Consider the following 17,613-nt stretch of genomic DNA (forward strand, 5'->3'; position numbering starts at 1 on the left):
AAAAAAAAAGAACAGTATTTTTCTATTATGAAAATGTATTGCAAATACACATTAGGTTCAGCAGTGGTGCAATGCATTTGTATTAAAAATAGCACACCTGTAGTGGAAAAAAATTTTGGCTTGGGGTTTTGACCACCTAGAATTAGTGTGTTTACATGGAAAACTAATAATCGTCTTTAAAAGAAAACAAAACAAATGACACATGCTGAGAAGTCAACCCTCTTGAGATTTAACAGAAGTTATATCCACACCAGATAATAGACTCCATGGTCAGTAAGCTTTTATGTCCATAGATTAAAAGCTGATACATTTCTAGTGGTTTTGCTGTATGGTCCAATAGATTGATAGGGTGGAATGATAAAATTGTCGCCCTAGAAAAGGCGACATGATTCCATTTCCGTTTGACGAAAACCGTTTTTTTTTGTTGTTGCTGTAGACCATTTACTAGTTGGCCAGCTGTGTACAAATCCCAAGAGTGATAGGAGCCTTCTATCATGTCTGAGAGTGATACAATGTTCAACGAGCGAGATCAGAAATATGCTGATGTACAACTCTACTGATCTAAGTTATGATAACAGAACCATAGCTAGCTGCCTCAAAATGCATCTGAGTTGCTACAAATAATAGGGACGTGCCCAGGGCGATGAAAACAAAATTTCCAGCCACGGTTATGGTTTTTGGTGTGGTTTCAACTGAGAACCACATCATGCCACTCCACATCTTCAAAGTCAACTTAAAAGTCAACACCAAAATGTACCAGAATGTACTGAAATGTGTGGTGATCTCCTGGTGCAACCAAGTGGTCGCCGACAGAGCCTGGGTGTAGCAGTAGGACTCAGCGCCTGCCCACAAGTCCAAAGAGACCCTGGCTTGGCTTCAGAAGGAGTTCTACAACTTTGTACCCTTCTCTCACTGGCCCCTCCCTCTACAACCTGAACTTGCTAAACTACTTTGTTTGGTCAAATGTCAAGAACATCACCAACATGACCTCCCACAACACCAAAGCCAGCCTGATCGCTGTCATCTGCCAAGTATTTGCCGGCACTTATGGAAAAGGCATGTTCCCAGTTCCAGACACATATCGAGACAGTGATTGAGGCTGAAGGTGGCTACATTGAATAGATGTCAGTTCTACTACAGAATCAAGTTACCTGAATTGATTTTTTCAATAAATGTTTTAAAATTAAGCTGTAGTGTTGCTTTCTTTTGGGTGACAACTTTATCGTTCTACTTGTATTCAGAGAAGACAGGCAGGAGGAGATTTTGTTTTTATCTGTCTCAGAAATAAATAACTTGTTTTAAACTGGAGTTGCAATTTTATTTGAAAAAAAAATCCATTTGGTACAGTGATGACGGAGACGGCACTATGGTCAATGTTGAAATCAAACATCAAATTTGGACAGAGACAGATGGCAGTTTGTTAATCATACAAGAATTACTAACATGTTGGATCAGCTGTAAAATGTAAGAAGGGACAGAAAACAAAAAAGAAAATACATTACAAAATCAAAAAGATAGAATTTTTTTTTAACAGCTTGTCTCTTCTTTGGCTTAGAGTTTGACAACACAGAATTAAGTTTCTCTACTTAAAAAAAGTACTTAAAAAAAGTACTTAAAAAAAAAAAGACATGCTGAGAAGCTAAGCCACTTGAGATTCCATAGCAGTTATATCCACTCCATAATAGACTATGGTCAGTTTTTATGTCCCTAAATTAAGAGCTAATAAATATAGAATGGTCTTGTGTGGTTCAATTAAACAAATTTCTTTAAGGTAAATAAATTTGTTTCAAAGAGGAAAAATATTGATTTTGGCTTTTTTTTTTTAATTTCTAAAATTATCGATATGTATTTAGATAAAAACAAGCAGGGGAACGTTTTACTTTTGTGCATCTCAGAAAGAAAAAACAGAGTTTGTGTCCTACTCTGATGAACTGTTTGTTCAGCTAGAAACAAACTTTCCTCCAGATTGAAAATCTATCATTCAGTAGTAAGGTCAAGTATTGTTCCAAGTTAGTAATGTTAGTAGTAATAGAAATAAAGTTTCAATGGTCAAATTAATTGATAGGTTGAACAAATTAATTGATAAGTTGAACAAATTAATTGATAGGTTGAACAAACCTGCAGTTACTGGTAACAAGTGAATATGTAGAAATCCATGAAAAATCTTAGCAGATGTCACAAGAAGAAATACAGTTTACTCATATTTGGCAGTCTCATCATATTCAAGGAAATACGCATGTGAGAATCAGCTTCCAGTTTGAAATGTTCAAGAAATATGATTATCTAATATGATTACGTTTATTGATTCTAAGTTAAATCTGTTTTTAACTCCAAAAGCCAAATTAAAAATGTCAAAATCTTCAATCTTTTTGACAGTATAAACATGGCTTCTTATTTATGCCTATTTATACATTCATCAATAGTTTGTTGAAATCATTGAATTTCCATCTCAAGTGTTATTTCCCTAACATTTTGGTTCATGTAACTTCCGACTTTTTTTTTTTTTTTAGGTGCATTTTGTTGAACTCAGGAATCTGCATCGAATTTCAAATGGAACTTTTTTATTTAAACCATGGCAGTAACATACATTTGTTCTGTCAGCCATGGGTCCTAAGTAATTTACAATTGTATTTTGAATGTCACCCTCACTGTTGATTGAACCCTCAACCTCCAGAAGAGTGTAATTTTACAACTGAATTTTACCAAGTTCTTTATCCACTATGCCACGGTCCAGCAACAAGCTGAAGATTGGAGGTTACATTGACCAAAACTTTATTAAAATAATACTCATGAGAACAATAGTCAGAAAAATCCAATTACGAATAATCAATCCTCATCTAAAAAATTCAGAAACATTAATAACACATTTGGAAATACAGCATTTAAATAAAGACATGAAATCATGATAATATTTTTTTTATAATATTTATAAACTTTTGAGAAATTTCTTTTATCAGAGACTAGTGGCATTGCCTGGATTGTTTGGAAGTGTGTGCCGAGAAGAAAAAAAAAAAGTTGTAGTAGGTAGGCAGGCTCGAATCCGAAGCCTTGGCGTGAAAGCAGAAAATAAAATGAGAGAAAACATGATATTTTACACAAAGGGAAAGGATCAAAAAGTTGACATGCAGAAAGTGAAATTTAAGTGAATGAGTTAACACAGGCAATCACTCACTTAAGTTTGGCTGTAAGCCAGTTAAGCTTTCAGCTTCCAGGTCCCCCAAAGAGGGAGGAGATTCTGGCAGTGTCTTAATGAATAGCAACTGTCCGATATAAACGGTATTTCCCACAGTGATCAAAGCTGATTGCCTTTCAAGATGTGCTGGCCACGAAGGTCAGCAACTTGCATTTATTTCGATTCAGTTTCGCTTTTATACAAAAAAGACAAACAAACACATGAGAGAAAATAATAGCCTGAATTTTGTAAAAGTCACTCAAACAAAAGATAGAGACGATGTCCCTTCACAAATCGTAGATATTATAATCTAGAGAGTATATAAAAACCTAGTAAAACATAGTACCCCACCCCTGAGACTTCCCCCCCCAAAAGCCTTTGCTGGACATCCAAAATCGTGCGCACTGCTTTTGTCTTCTATATTTTTCGATGATAGTCCCGGGGTCGTTACTATCGCGTAGAAGTGTTTATATACCCCCTATATAATAATATCTAGGATTTGGGAACGCGGGTCGCGTCTAGATTTATTTACATCGACTTTTATAAGATTCGCGCTATTTTGCTGTCTCCTGTTTGTCCTGCTTTTTAGTATAAATACAGTGAAACTAAATTCAAACGGGTCGTGTTCTCGGCTTTCGTGCCGAAACATCCAGAAAGCAATCAGTTTTTGATCAATGTGGAGTTTCTCCTTATATCAGACAATTGCTATTCGATTTGGACAATCCCCTTTAAATGGTGAGCTGCTCCCCCCCCCTATCATCTGGGGGAAGCAAAAACTAAAAATACTGCTACGTCATCATAACGATCCCGCGATGACGTCATTTCGCGTCTACCTGTCAATCAAACCTCTTTCACTCGCTTAATAAGCCTTAACTTAACATACTAATCAATTACTCTCACTTGTGGTCGAGACGGTTAAGTGGTTTGCTTTTGTTTCCACCTCCGCGTCAAGGCTTCCGGGTTCAATCCCGCCTCCCAGCCAAAACGTTTTTTTTTTTTTCTTTTACACCTTTAAACAACCGGGCAACATTTTTTTATTCCTTTGCTTATTCTTTAGTTTATTCCCCCCCCCTTATACACACAGCGTTGTCATCTTAAGATTGCAGGTTCTATCCGACAGGTTTATTTACGCCATTTTTTTTCCGTTTTGATTTTGGTTTTTCCAATTTTTTAACATCGTCTTTTTTATAATATTTAAACAGGGTTATTACTTACTCTCCCCCCCCATACACACACCTACAAACATCCGGGCAACGCCAGGTATCCCCCGCTAGTATATTATAGAAGATGTCCAATAACCAGTTGAAACCAGACTAAATGTAAGAGTTATTAGCATATAGGTATATTAATCTCCTGCATAGTTACAAATTTAAAAAAAAAAAAAAAAGATTCTTATTGGCATTATTTTTAAAGCACACAGACATTTGCCCATTACTCCATCGATGAGCATGCTTTGTAAACCAATCCAGATGGCTTTGTATGTTGGGTTATCTTTCTGATAGAGTCACCCAACTCTCAAACAACGATCAAAGAACCAAAGTTTTTTTTTTTTTTTTTTTTTTTTTTTTGGTTCAAGTGGCGATTCAACACTGTTGAGACACTAAATAACTCTGCAGATTTTTATTTCATCCAAAATGATGTGCACTATTTGTATTGCCACTGAATATTGTAATTCTTGTCAAAATTCAGTTTTTCTACTTGTTTTACATGTCTTTAGCTATCATTTTATACTCAGGTGTTGCAAAAACAAAAAAAAACTTTAAACAAACAAAAATGTTGTGGTTAAATGTTTCCTTCTATCTTTTCTTTCCATCACGTGTGCTGTATTATTTATTATAATAATATATGCACATAGAATAAAATGCTAAAATATGACAACTTTACAATGGTATTTAGATTAAATATCGTTCTTTTAGGGCATAATCGTGTTCATACACTGGTTCTCATTAGATTACTGAAGTTAAGCAGTGTTGAACCTGGTCTGTGTCAAATGGATGACCATTTGGGAATACCAAGTGCTGTATGTAGGAGGATATCAATACCTTCCTGCAAGAACTACAAAAGCATAATGTTGTTTGCTCCCCTAACTAGGATATACATATGATTGGGATCCGCTTGTGGATATAATCCACAGACACTTCCTCCTTTGAAGTAAACCAATTCGACCCACATTATCTATAAGACATTTTTGGTGACTGTCTTGGGATTCAATTGAAAACAAAGCTCGATACTAAGATCAAATAATTTTTTGGAGTAACATTTTCTGAGGAATCCAATAGCGGTATAAATTTTGTATTAGTTTTGCTTTGTTTTTTACAATAATATTGAGGTCTGCCTTTGCACCAAACATCTATAAACAGTAAAGACAAAGTTTTATTTTATTTCATTTGTAACTAGTAAAGTGAAAATTATGGAAATAAAAAAAAGTGAGGGTGAAGAAATATTCAAGGATCCACATTTATTCCCGGGCAACACTAGGTGTACATGCTAGTTAAATATAACTTTGTTTTTATCAACAACATCTCTTTGCATGTTCACTTTAAACTTTGACTTTTTCCCCCCTCTTCATTCAACTACATTCTAAAAATGTAGTTACTGTTTGCATATTACACATGTCTAACGTATATTTCTGTGTGGCTGGAAAACGTGAAAATTACACTATCTTCTCTGTAGTAGATTGGATAAAGAAAATTTTTATTTTCATTGTAATGACTTCCATGATAAATTGCATCACACAACATCTCAACTAATACACTTACCATTAGTCACTCAAAATACTTCCAAGTCGGTGTCGATAGGTGAAGGCTGTGCTGTCAGCCACTAAAAACATGGCGGGAATTAACTGATAATGACATACTCCTAGTAGGCAACACAGGCGAGATAGCAACAGGCAGAAGTTGGAAGTCATTCATGAAATGTTGTATCTCAACAGGAGACATAGAAAACATGTCTTTCTCTGGTGAGGGTTTGCAAGTATTTTGTCCAACTCTTGAATCTCTAATGTTCATAAATATTAAAAATAAATTTCCATTTTGTAATATTTTCGAAAACGAAAATAAAAGAATGAATGATAAAATGGTGAATCTTTTTTTTCTAATCCTTTAAAACCTTTGCAGACTAAAAAGATGAAAAATTTGCTTTTAAATTAACAAAAATTACAGACAATAAATGAATAAAGATTGAATACAAAGGCTCATAAATAAAGCATTGAAAACTGTAAAAGAAAATAAATAAATCAAAAAGTTATGTTTTTTTTCTTAAATATTAGGAAAAACATTCAATGAAACATTAAAAAAAACAAAATTCAAAATATGAAAAAAAACAAGAGAAGATAACTCTGGATGACATTTTAGCATAACTCTTCATACAAGATTTAGACAAACGTCATAGCATACAGTTATAGCTTGAGTAAAATAAATGTGAAAAAGACTAACAGGTAGTCGAAGGAGAAAGAGGAGCGCATAAAGGGTAGTGGGCAAGGGGGTGGGTGTTGGGGCAAGGGTCAGACTCACCATCAAGACAGGGCTCAAACTGAATGTCAGCAAGATCAATCCTAAAAAACCATTTGCCCGGCTTTTCGACGTTGCTGGTGTATAAAATACTTTCCACCTGGGCAGATCGAGCTCCTTTGATTTGATAATGCCCAGCGCCATTCCCAGCGTCAAAACCAGCCTGAAACGATCAAGAACAATGATCAAGTTCATTCATTCAAATTCACCAACAGGTGGGGCATTTTCTGTAGTTGTGCTTGGAAAACATGATTTGGATTGGGGAAGAACAGGTTCGAAAGATGTTTTGAATAGAAAAAAAAATCCCATCACTCATTTTGGGGTCTTGAAGTAGAGCAAAATCTGAGTTTTATGATTGTCATGTATTTGATGCCCATAATGGAATGTTTACAGTGAACATCTATATAATAAAACTGGATTTATGCATGTCCATCTTGCTTCAACAATCATGTATGCAAATTTTTATAGACAAAGAGGAGACTTAATCTTAATTGAAAATAAAAAATAAAGAAAAGATTTTGTTTTGCTTTTAATAGATATGAAAGTATATTTCCTTGTTAATATTTTTGTGAGAAAAATAGAACTAATCTATGGACACAAAGATTTCTTTACAAATTCAGAAAAACGAAGTGGATTAGTTTATTATTTTAAATAAAACATATCGTATATTTTTGCTTTGTAAAACTTTGCTTTTTTTTTCTGCTAAACTAGCAGTTCAGCCCAGCTTTGCTCGAACCCTATGTACTGTTAAATTTATGTGTATATGTGTGTATATATATATATATATATATATATATATATATATATATATATATATTAAAAAGTTTGACATGTCCAGATAACCTATATCTAAATTAAGTGTTTATACCTAAAATTGGCAGAGGAGTTTGGTAAAGTCTGCAAATGTAAACTCTTTCAACTTTGACCTCTTGGCAGCCAAATTTTCGCCCCAAAACTGATTAAAAAGCTTGCTGCTTGTCTGAATACGCTTTATGTAAAATTTCAAATGTTTAAACCCAAAATTGGCTGAATAGTTTGATAGAAACCGCAAAGGTCAAATCTTTTGAACTTTGACTCCTTGGCAGATAAATTTTCAGCCAAAAACCGATTAAAAAGCTTGCCACATGTCTGAATACACTTTATATAAAATTTCTAATGTTTAGACCAAAATTGGCTGAGTGATTTGATAGAGACTGCAGAGGTCAAATTTTTTTTTTTAACTTTGACCCCAATTTTGACCCCTTAACATGTATTGTTTTGGTCTCAAATCAAATTAAAAAGTTAGATCCCTGTTCAAGTAACCTCCATCTAAAATTTCAAGTGTTTAGACCCAAAATTGGCGAAGGAGTTTGGTAGAATTTTCAAAGCTCACATCGTTGACCCTTTGCCAGCAAAATTGCTGGCTGAAAACCGATTATAAAGAATTTCCCGAATCTCAATACCTCTTATGTCAAATCTCGAGTATGCAGCTCGAAAATTGACAAAGTACTTTGGCAGGGAACACAGACACACACAATTTCACTTTTATAGATATACTAGCAGTTCAGCCCGGCTTTGCTCGGGCCCTATGTACTGTTCATAACTTTATATTCATATGTATATATTAAAAAGTGTGAATATCTACGGTTATGCCTTTCTATATAATAGGTTTCCTTAACTACCATAGAGAAAAGTTGGAAAGGACCGCAGAGATCAAATGTTTTTAAACTTTGACTCCAATTTTGACCCCTTAGCATTTATTATTTTGGGCTCAAATTAAATTGTGTGACCCATGTCCAAGTAACCTACATCTAAAATTTCAAGTATTCAGACCCAAAATTGGCGGAGGAGTTTGGTAGAATCTGCAAAGGTCAACTCTTTCAACTTTGACGTCTTGGGAATGAAACATTCGCCCAAAAACTGATTAAAAAGCTTGCTGTATATCTAAATACCCTTTATGTATAATTTCCAATGCTTAGACCCAAAATTGGCTTAATAGTTTGCTAAAGACTGCAAATGTAAAATCGTTTCAACTTTCACCCCTTGGCCGCCAAATTTTCAGCCTAAAACCAATTAAAAAGCTTGCCCAATTCTGAATACACTATGTAAAATTTCAAATATTTAGACCAAAAATTGGCTGAGTAATTTGGTAGAGACCGCAGAGATCAATTTTTTTTTTAACTTTGACCCCAATTTTGGCACCTTAGCATTTATTGTTTTGGGCTCAAATCAAATTATAAAGTTTGATCATGTCCAAAGAACCTATATCTAAAATTTCAAGTGCTTAGACCCAAAATTGGCGGAGGAGTTTGGTAGACTTCTCAAAGGTCAAATCGTTGAACTTTGACCCCTTAACAGCCAAATTTCTGGCTGAAAACCAATCAAAAAGATTTTCCCAAATCTCATTACCCGTTATGTCAAATTTCGAGTCTGTGGACCGAAAATGGACAGAGTTATTGTGTAGGGAAACATAGTCACACAGACAGACAGACAGACAGACCCACACACAGACATTTTAACTTTTATAGATATATAGATTGTACTTTGATTTCTTGTTTCAGCTTTACATTAAGATTTTCTGAAATTTTGAATTGAAGACTGATAAGTTATATTTAGAATATTCAACGTTCTCATCTTGAATGTTTGTATCACGTTTCGACCTTCTTCAGATATATCCTGTTGAATTTGGGAATTTGCATGGAACTTCGAATTAAACCCTTTATTTAAGCCTTGGGATTAGCTTGCTCTCATTCCATCAACCGTGACCGGACAGAAGTCTTAATTATATTCTTGCTATTGCTCACACTGAGGATTGAACCTTCAACCGCCAGAAGAAGGTCACTTAGAACTGAATTTTACCCAGTACTTTATCCGTTATGCCACAAGAAGTTCAACAAGATACACTTGAAGAAGGTTGGAGGTTACATCAACTGAACTGATGCGAAAATAACAAGATGAGAGCAGATTTCTGTCAGAATTGTGACTTTTTAAGGCTGCCATGCCTAAGATATATAAATATTATTTTAGAAAATGAAGCTTTGGCTTTGTAAATAAATGAGAGATAGTTACCAGTTTGGTGTCGTTTGTGTGTGTATGATTTCTTATATTGTTGTAATGTTATAAACTGTTTAAATGTATTATTTAAATCTCATATATATATTTCTGTAGAAATATATTTTCTTATATACCAATCCTTATTTAAGCTCAATGTAATTAAAGAGTAATATAGTGAATAAATGACAATACTATATTTCAAAATTCATGATGTTGACCATTTTATAATTTAGTCCTTTCAGTTGACATTTACAAGTCTTGATCGTATCTGTTTCGTACCGCAAAATCAATCAATTATTATATCAATCGGTGAATTTATTATGCTCTTAACTTAAATCAGAAGAAATAGCAACAATCAATCCGTCAAAAGGAAATAAAGTGTGATTTGACATGATTAAAATCCGAAAATTGAAAGAGAAGCTGCAAATATCTTTAAAATGTTTCCATTATTCCATTTTGAATTTAAAAAATAAAGTCAACTATTCGTACTAACATTCTGTTAATTTATGAATATTCTACCAAAATGTTCTATTTAATAATTAGTCAATTTATTCATTCTAATTTATGTATGCGGTCCTGGATATGACCTTAAACTATATCCAATGGTGAGGCCCCAGCTTGCGGGCTTTGGGGAGTGTAGAGCCACCCCTTAATTGCCATTGCTCCCAGGTCCACTCTGACCCGGAGTGGTAGTATCTGTTGGGGTCCCAACTATGGGTTAAATAGAAACTGATTTAAAAAAAAAAAAAATAAAATAAATAAATATATATATATATATATATATATATATATATATATATTCTATTAAAAACTTTTCTTCAAAATCACTGGATTCAGCATTAAATGACCTAAAAAAGGGTTAAACAACCAACTAATTTATGCATGCATAATTATGAAAATAACATCGATAATTATAAACTATTATACATGTTTGCAAATACGAAACTAAACTAAAAAAATAAAAAACGATTAACCTTTACGGTTTTATTAAATAATTAAGTGATTTGAATTGAAACCATACAGAATTCAGTTCACTTGACTGTTATAATCATATTTATTACTATTTCAATTATAATTATTAGTATCAGTCAATTCTAAACATATAATTACGTTTGGTTGAGATCAAAAATTTGCTGAATACTAATGGCTATTGGCCTTGTTTTCACATACCTAACCCATTACCAGCCATATCCCACTAATAAGTAATGTTTATACAGTCCTAATGTTTTTCACTTAATGTTATTAAAAAATTATAGAATTGTAGAACTCAACGTACTTAAAGGAATAAATTGTAAAATGGTCAACATCTTGAAATTTGATATAGATATATATGAGAGAGAAAAGGTATAGGAGGCTTATTAATGATGTGGAAATATGTTTGCTTTAATTTTTTTTTTTTATATTACTCATTTTCAGTTTTCACTTTGTTGCAAAAATATTTGGGATAATTTTCCTGCTCAAGTGTTTCTATTTCATTTAACTCAACTTCTTTAATATGCAACAAAGAGGACTGAAGTTAATGAATCAGGTTTTCAGAAAGTGTATGTCACAGCAAACAAAAGTTCAATGGTGCAAAATAAACACACCTATTACGATTGTGTTATTCTTATCTATTTGTTGATTTTTTTTTTATATTTGGAAATTTTTTCATTCTATTTTCTTTACCAAAGATTTTAAGTGTTTCAAAATATCAAATTATAAAAAAAAAAAACAGTTATGAAAACCAATGAGAAAACTTCTTTGGAGTTTCCAAAAGACCCTATAGAATGTTTGGAACTTTGTGCGTGACATGTCTTTGTCAGATACTTGTGATTTTCCGATGTCAAGATGAATAAATGGAATCGCACAAGAAAAGTAGTAGTAGACCAAATGATTATACCTCCCCAAAAATATATAAATAATTCTACAAAAAAATGGTTTTCTTTAAAAGAAGATTTTGAAAATCGGCAAAATACACAATTGAAAAAGAAAAACAGACATACCAATATTTGTAATGCCTTTTTGGGGATTTCCTTTTGAAACAATCTTAAATTAATCCACAAAAACATTGTTGGAACATAAAATGTTCACATACAGGTTAAATACTTTTAAATATTTCATCCAATAGTACCCAATAATTCCTTTGTAATTTTTTTTTTTTTCGATATTTTGGATTTTATAGCAATTACTTCTAAAAATCTATTTGCAAGAAAATCCAATCGGTTAATAGAGGGAAAATTTTTTTTTAATTTTTCTAAAAAGATAATATCTATGAATTAGAGCAAAAATAGTATTTTATGAAGGGGAAAGTATTGTGAATATAAGTAAAAACAATATACAAAATGATTCTATAAATTTCAAGATTTTTAATTAATATTGCTTTTAAAGTATGATTAATTTTTTTTTAAAATCAAATAAACATTCTCAACTTTAATGTATTTACAAGTTAAAAACATCTACGTAAAATTGCAATAAAAATGTGTATGAAATAAAACAGAAAACAAGGTTATAACTATAGCAGCTTTACTCGACTATTTCTCTAGCAAAGTTACAATATCGTGTTGTATAGAAATATTCAGGTAAAAAAGTCACAGGAAAAAAGAAATAGGATAATGTTAGCACTGCTTCTGGGTCTTTCTTTACTTAATTATCTTTTGAAAGGTTAATATTAGGTATGAAAACAAACATAAGTGACTTCTTTGCAGGTCTTTGAATGATGTGGTCATACAATTCATTATACAAGTCCTATACATTATGAGAGTTTTTCAAGGATAAATGACTAATATTTACCTTTCATTACTTTTCATTACTTAATGTCACATTTGAATATTTTTTTCATTTGATTATCCAACCTTCTTTTGAGCCCAAATTCTAACTTTTGTCCTGTGACTTTTTCTAACCAAAATTGAGCCTTTTTCCGTTACTTTTTGCTGTGACTTTAATATCAGCTACATGGCAGAAGCTGAGAGAGAAAGAGAGAGTTGAGATAAAATAAAAAAAAAAGGAACGAACCAAGTTGTGTTCATCAACGTTTCATCTTTATTGCGAGACTTCCTTTGGATGAATGAAATTTTTTTAATTTCATTAAAAAAAAAAAAAAAAAAAAAACAGTAGTACAAATACTTGAAAATATATTTTCAAATATTTTTACTGGTATTTTTTTAATTTTTAGTTTTTAATTACATTCATCCAGAGGAAGTCTCTCACAATAAAGACGAAACGTTGATGAACACATAACTTGGTTCGTTCTTTTTTTTTATCCCTCTATCTAGTGGGAATACTATTTCCATAATTCTCATTATTTTTATATATATATATATATATATATATATATATATACACACACACTCACATATACAAAATTAAAGTTATAATAAAGGGAAATTAATCAGGGTAATCTTTAATACCACACACAGAAGACAGAAATTTACACCTGGTTTGAAAGAAAAAACTTTTGTAAATAGTTCATTTAATTTTAAATAAAGAAAAAACACCATTTTGGGATAAAAATGCAGACTACAAAATCTGAAGGATAGAATTGGTTGAAGGAAGGGTTGCATTTTAAACATCAGGTTAATGATACAGGGAATCTAGTTGAAGTCTGTCTGGTTAATAAAATCACCAAGTTGCCTGTATCCAGTCACTGTCAAGGTGGAGGGAAACATTTACCTGTTTGAAAACAAAACAAGCACAACACAAATGTTTTCTAAGTGATTTTATTTATTTTTATCAATAAATAAGTTTTCTTTATTCGTTTCAGAATTTATAGACACATTTAGATAAACGTTCAGTCATTTAATACCCTGTATTGAACATTTTTATTACAACAGTTTTTATTCATTTCTTGTGAATGACATCATTTAAAACAATTTACTCCTTGCAGTTTTCAAAAGTTTGAGTTTAAAATAAAAATTATTGAATCTAATTTCTCCCTCAGAGTTTAAAAAAAAAATCTACACAAAATTTTATTGAAGGTTCTTACATAGTTTTTCATATTTAATATATTTTAATAGAATAAAACTAAAAAAAAAATGTCATTATATTTGATGTTTTTTCCAGGATTGTATGATAATGATAAAAATAAAATCAATTTTACTTTCAAACAATTGAAAAATTTAGTGAAATTGTATTTCACTAGATCAATATTTTAGATTGTAACAAAGAAAGAAACAATTTTACAGATAAAAATACATATTTGAAATGTGCAGATGAGTGTGTGTGTTTTTGCTATATATAAAGTAAAAACTGGAATAATAAGTGAATATACATGTTTTAAATATATTTTGTTAAATGCAGATTTAAATGCATCAAGAAGCCATATTTGAGTCATCCAATCAATTTGAAAAGATGAACATCTAAAAATAAAAAGATTTTACCACCATCTGATTGTTCGCTTTTCACGTGATAAAAAATATCTACAATTGAATGCAATACACAAAAAATGCAAGACAATGGGTAAAAAAAAACGTGAGGTAGGGGAAGAATCAAAAAACAAACAAAACTAACAAAAAGTCCAACAACAATAATAAACAGGTTTCGTTTTTTTTTTTTTGTTCCAAAATGCCTATAAAAAAGGCCAATGCTGCAATAACCAAGTCTTTTTTCTCATTTTTTTTTTGTTTTTAAATGTAAAGCATCATTCGCATGCAGGCAAGGAGATGGGAAATAATTACCATCACAATTTCTGAAAACTGAAAGAGACATTTCAAGTAAAAAGAAATTGTATAAATAACAAAGAAAAGTTGTTGTTTTTTGTTTTAAACAGGAAAAAATGCATTCAATTTTAGTTTAAATTTTAAAACAAACTTTTTTTGTAATTAAAAAACACATAAATATAACACATTTAAATTACACTTTTCTTATATTTCTTATTCTTAAACTATAACATGTAGAATAGTTGGATCGTTTTTAGTTTAACGGTACAAAGTATTTTATAAAATTACAGTTAACAATTCATGTTTTTATTCTTTAGAACAACATTTTCTGATGAAAAGAAAATTGGTTAAATTAATTTCTCTATCTGTAATAATTTATTTGGTTCTGATTACTAATTTATAATAAAATGTGTTTGCAGCAATTTTTTTTTTTGTACTAAAAATCATGATTTGTGTCGTTTTCTTGAGTAAAAACTATATTTAAGGCATTATGTGATACTGATTAACACCATAATAAAAACACTTAAAATAAATCTGATCTTTTCTCTTCAAAAAGATTTTCTAAGAGCAGATAACTCTAGTTACATCCGGTTTCAAAATATATCTTCTGTCACACAGGAAATTAACTTGAAAGATAGATATATCGTGAAGTTATTTGGTAATATTGCTAAAACTAAATTTACTGTAATTATCAGTCTTAAACTAGTAAGAAAAAAAAACAATAAAAAATCCCATCTTAAACAGAAGGGATCAACTTTCTATGCAAGTCTAATGCAAAATAGTCATGCCCCCTAACAAGTGCTTTGTAAAATTATTCTCCTTAAAAATTCAATATTTACAGGGGAGGGAAGACATTTTTTGTTGAAAATTTCTTTTCAAATTTAATTTGTTTGTTTACATTGAAATTATATATAAATAATTGATAATGGCGGTTGCAAAAAAACAAATTTGCATAAAACCGAAAAGCAAAACAAATACAAATAAGAAAATTAAATGGTTGAATTAAAATTTATTTCATTAGGAATTGTCAAATATCTGAAATTTATGCCAATTATTTTTATTCATTGCCTTTAAAAATAAAATCATTCAGATTTGACAAATCATTTTGGATATTTATAACGACTTTCATATCGATAAACTAAAAGCGACCCAAAAATATATTTGCTTTTAGATTATCTTAGTGAAGATTATTAACATGTTACTTGTTTGTGTGTGTTCTAAGTGTTCATAGATTTCAGATTCGCTAAGAAAATAAAGACAGCAAAAAAAAAAAAAAAAAAAGAAAAAGACAAAAGACAGTGACAAAAACAAATAAGATAAGAACGGATGTAAGAATTACAAAATCTTTAACACACAACATTTATACAGACAACATTCAAAGCTATAGAATGAGTTCAAGAAAATTTGTTTTAATTAAATATTTTTAAAAGTTGCAAAAACGAAATAAAAAGTGATTAGAATTAATCAGTTAAAGAAAATAAAACAAACGTTAAAAAAAAAACAAATAAAAAGTTCAAAAATGCAGCAAATATAATCTTTTTTTTAATTTAATTAAAAAATTTTAATCAGATTAATCGGAGAAGGGGACAAAATTTGATAATTTTGTTCTGAACTAACCAGTGTTTAAGATTTATTAGTTTGCAAATATGTCTATTAAAAGCGAGTAAAAAACAGTCATACCTATGGTGAATATCTTTTAATGAGTGTTAATTTCCTTGGGGGTGGTCTTTTAAGGTGAGTATTTAAAAATATACATATATTATCACACGGCCTGACCTGGTTTATGAATTTTTGGATAACAATGTATGTTGGTTTATAGTAAATGACAGTACAACAATAAAAGATGAAAATTGGCTAGTTAGAATCAAAGTTTGATTTGTCAGCTGAAATGTTATTTAGATCCAATTTTAAAAATTCAAGCAATTTATATATATAATTTAGAAAAACTGGAGAATGCTTCACTGTATGTACCCAGTCTTGTATACACTAGCAATTTCTTAAAAAAAAAAAAAAAAAGAACGAGGGGATGTTTGGGAAAAAATGAAAATGTTTTATTAAAAGAACAAAAAAATTTTTTGTTGAATTGGTTTTTAAATGTATCCATGTACTTTTATAAAAATTTGTAGATCTGTCCTGTTTCAATTTGAAATATTTTCATTGCTGAGTGTACAGATTTAAGATATGCAATTTATTTATGATGCATCCAAGCAATTTTATAAAAACTGATGTGATTGGTCGATTTGTCACAAGTATTTTTAATGCTAAATGTGCAAATTGAATGGACTTGCTATAAAAGAAATAAAAGAAAAAAAAATAAATAAAAGAAACAGATTTTAAATTGAAAAACACAGGTCTTTAAAGGCCAATACAACTCCAGAGCCTTTAAAGCCTTCAAAGCCAATGGAACTTCAAAGCCTTCAAAGCCAATGGAACTTCAAAGCCTTCAAAGCCAATGGAACTTCAAAGCCTTCAAAGCCAATGGAACTTCAAAGCCTTCAAAGCCAATGGAACTTCAAAGCCTTCAAAGCCAATGGAACTTCAAAGCCTTCAAAGCCAATGGAACTTCAAAGCCTTCAAAGCCAATGGAACTTCAAAGCCTTCAAAGCCAATGGAACTTCAAAGCCTTCAAAGCCAATGGAACTTCAAAGCCTCCAAAGCCAATGGAACTTCAAAGCCTTCAAAGCCAATGGAACTTCAAAGCCTTCAAAGCCAATGGAACTTCAAAGCCTTCAAAGCCAATGGAACTTCAAAGCCTTCAAAGCCAATGGAACTTCAAAGCCTCCAAAGCCAATGGAACTTCAAAGCCTTCAAAGCCAATGGAACTTCAAAGCCTTCAAAGCCAATGGAACTTCAAAGCCTTCAAAGCCAATGGAACTTCAAAGCCTTCAAAGCCAATGGAACTTCAAAGCCTTCAAAGCCAATGGAACTTCAAAGCCTTCAAAGCCAATGGAACTTCAAAGCCTCCAAAGCCTAAATAACTCCAAAGCCTCCAAAGCCTAAATAACTCCAAAGCCTCCAAAGCCTAAATAACTCCAAAGCCTCCAAAGCCTAAATAACTCCAAAGCCTCCAAAGCCTAAATAACTCCAAAGCCTCCAAAGCCTAAATAACTCCAAAGCCTAAATAACTCCAAAGCCTAAATAACTCCAAAGCCTAAATAACTCCAAAGCCTAAATAACTCCAAAGCCTCCAAAGCCTAAATAACTCCAAAGCCTAAATAACTCCAAAGCCTCCAAAGCCTAAATAACTCCAAAGCCTCCAAAGCCT

At 31.4% G+C, this 17,613-nt stretch overlaps 1 protein-coding gene across 3 annotated transcripts in view; it reads right to left on the minus strand.

The window, feature by feature from the left end:
* Positions 1-17,613, minus strand: part of LOC145292149 (sushi domain-containing protein 2-like) — a 454,013-nt gene that overhangs the window by 98,763 nt on the left and 337,637 nt on the right. For 2 of the 3 annotated variants that reach the window (XM_080138278.1, XM_080138280.1), the window contains exons 4-5: positions 14,367-14,384; positions 6,685-6,844 (exon numbers count right to left, since the gene is read on the minus strand). In XM_080138278.1, coding sequence (XP_079994404.1) covers positions 6,685-6,844; positions 14,367-14,384 — 178 coding nt within the window. The remainder of the gene's footprint in view (positions 1-6,684; positions 6,845-14,366; positions 14,385-17,613) is intronic. The other variant, XM_080138279.1, reaches the window with a different exon arrangement.

Source organism: Euprymna scolopes, chromosome 13 (assembly GCF_053919585.1).
Source record: "Euprymna scolopes isolate OS-2025 chromosome 13, ASM5391958v1, whole genome shotgun sequence".
NCBI classification, from domain to species: Eukaryota; Metazoa; Mollusca; class Cephalopoda; order Sepiida; family Sepiolidae; genus Euprymna; species Euprymna scolopes.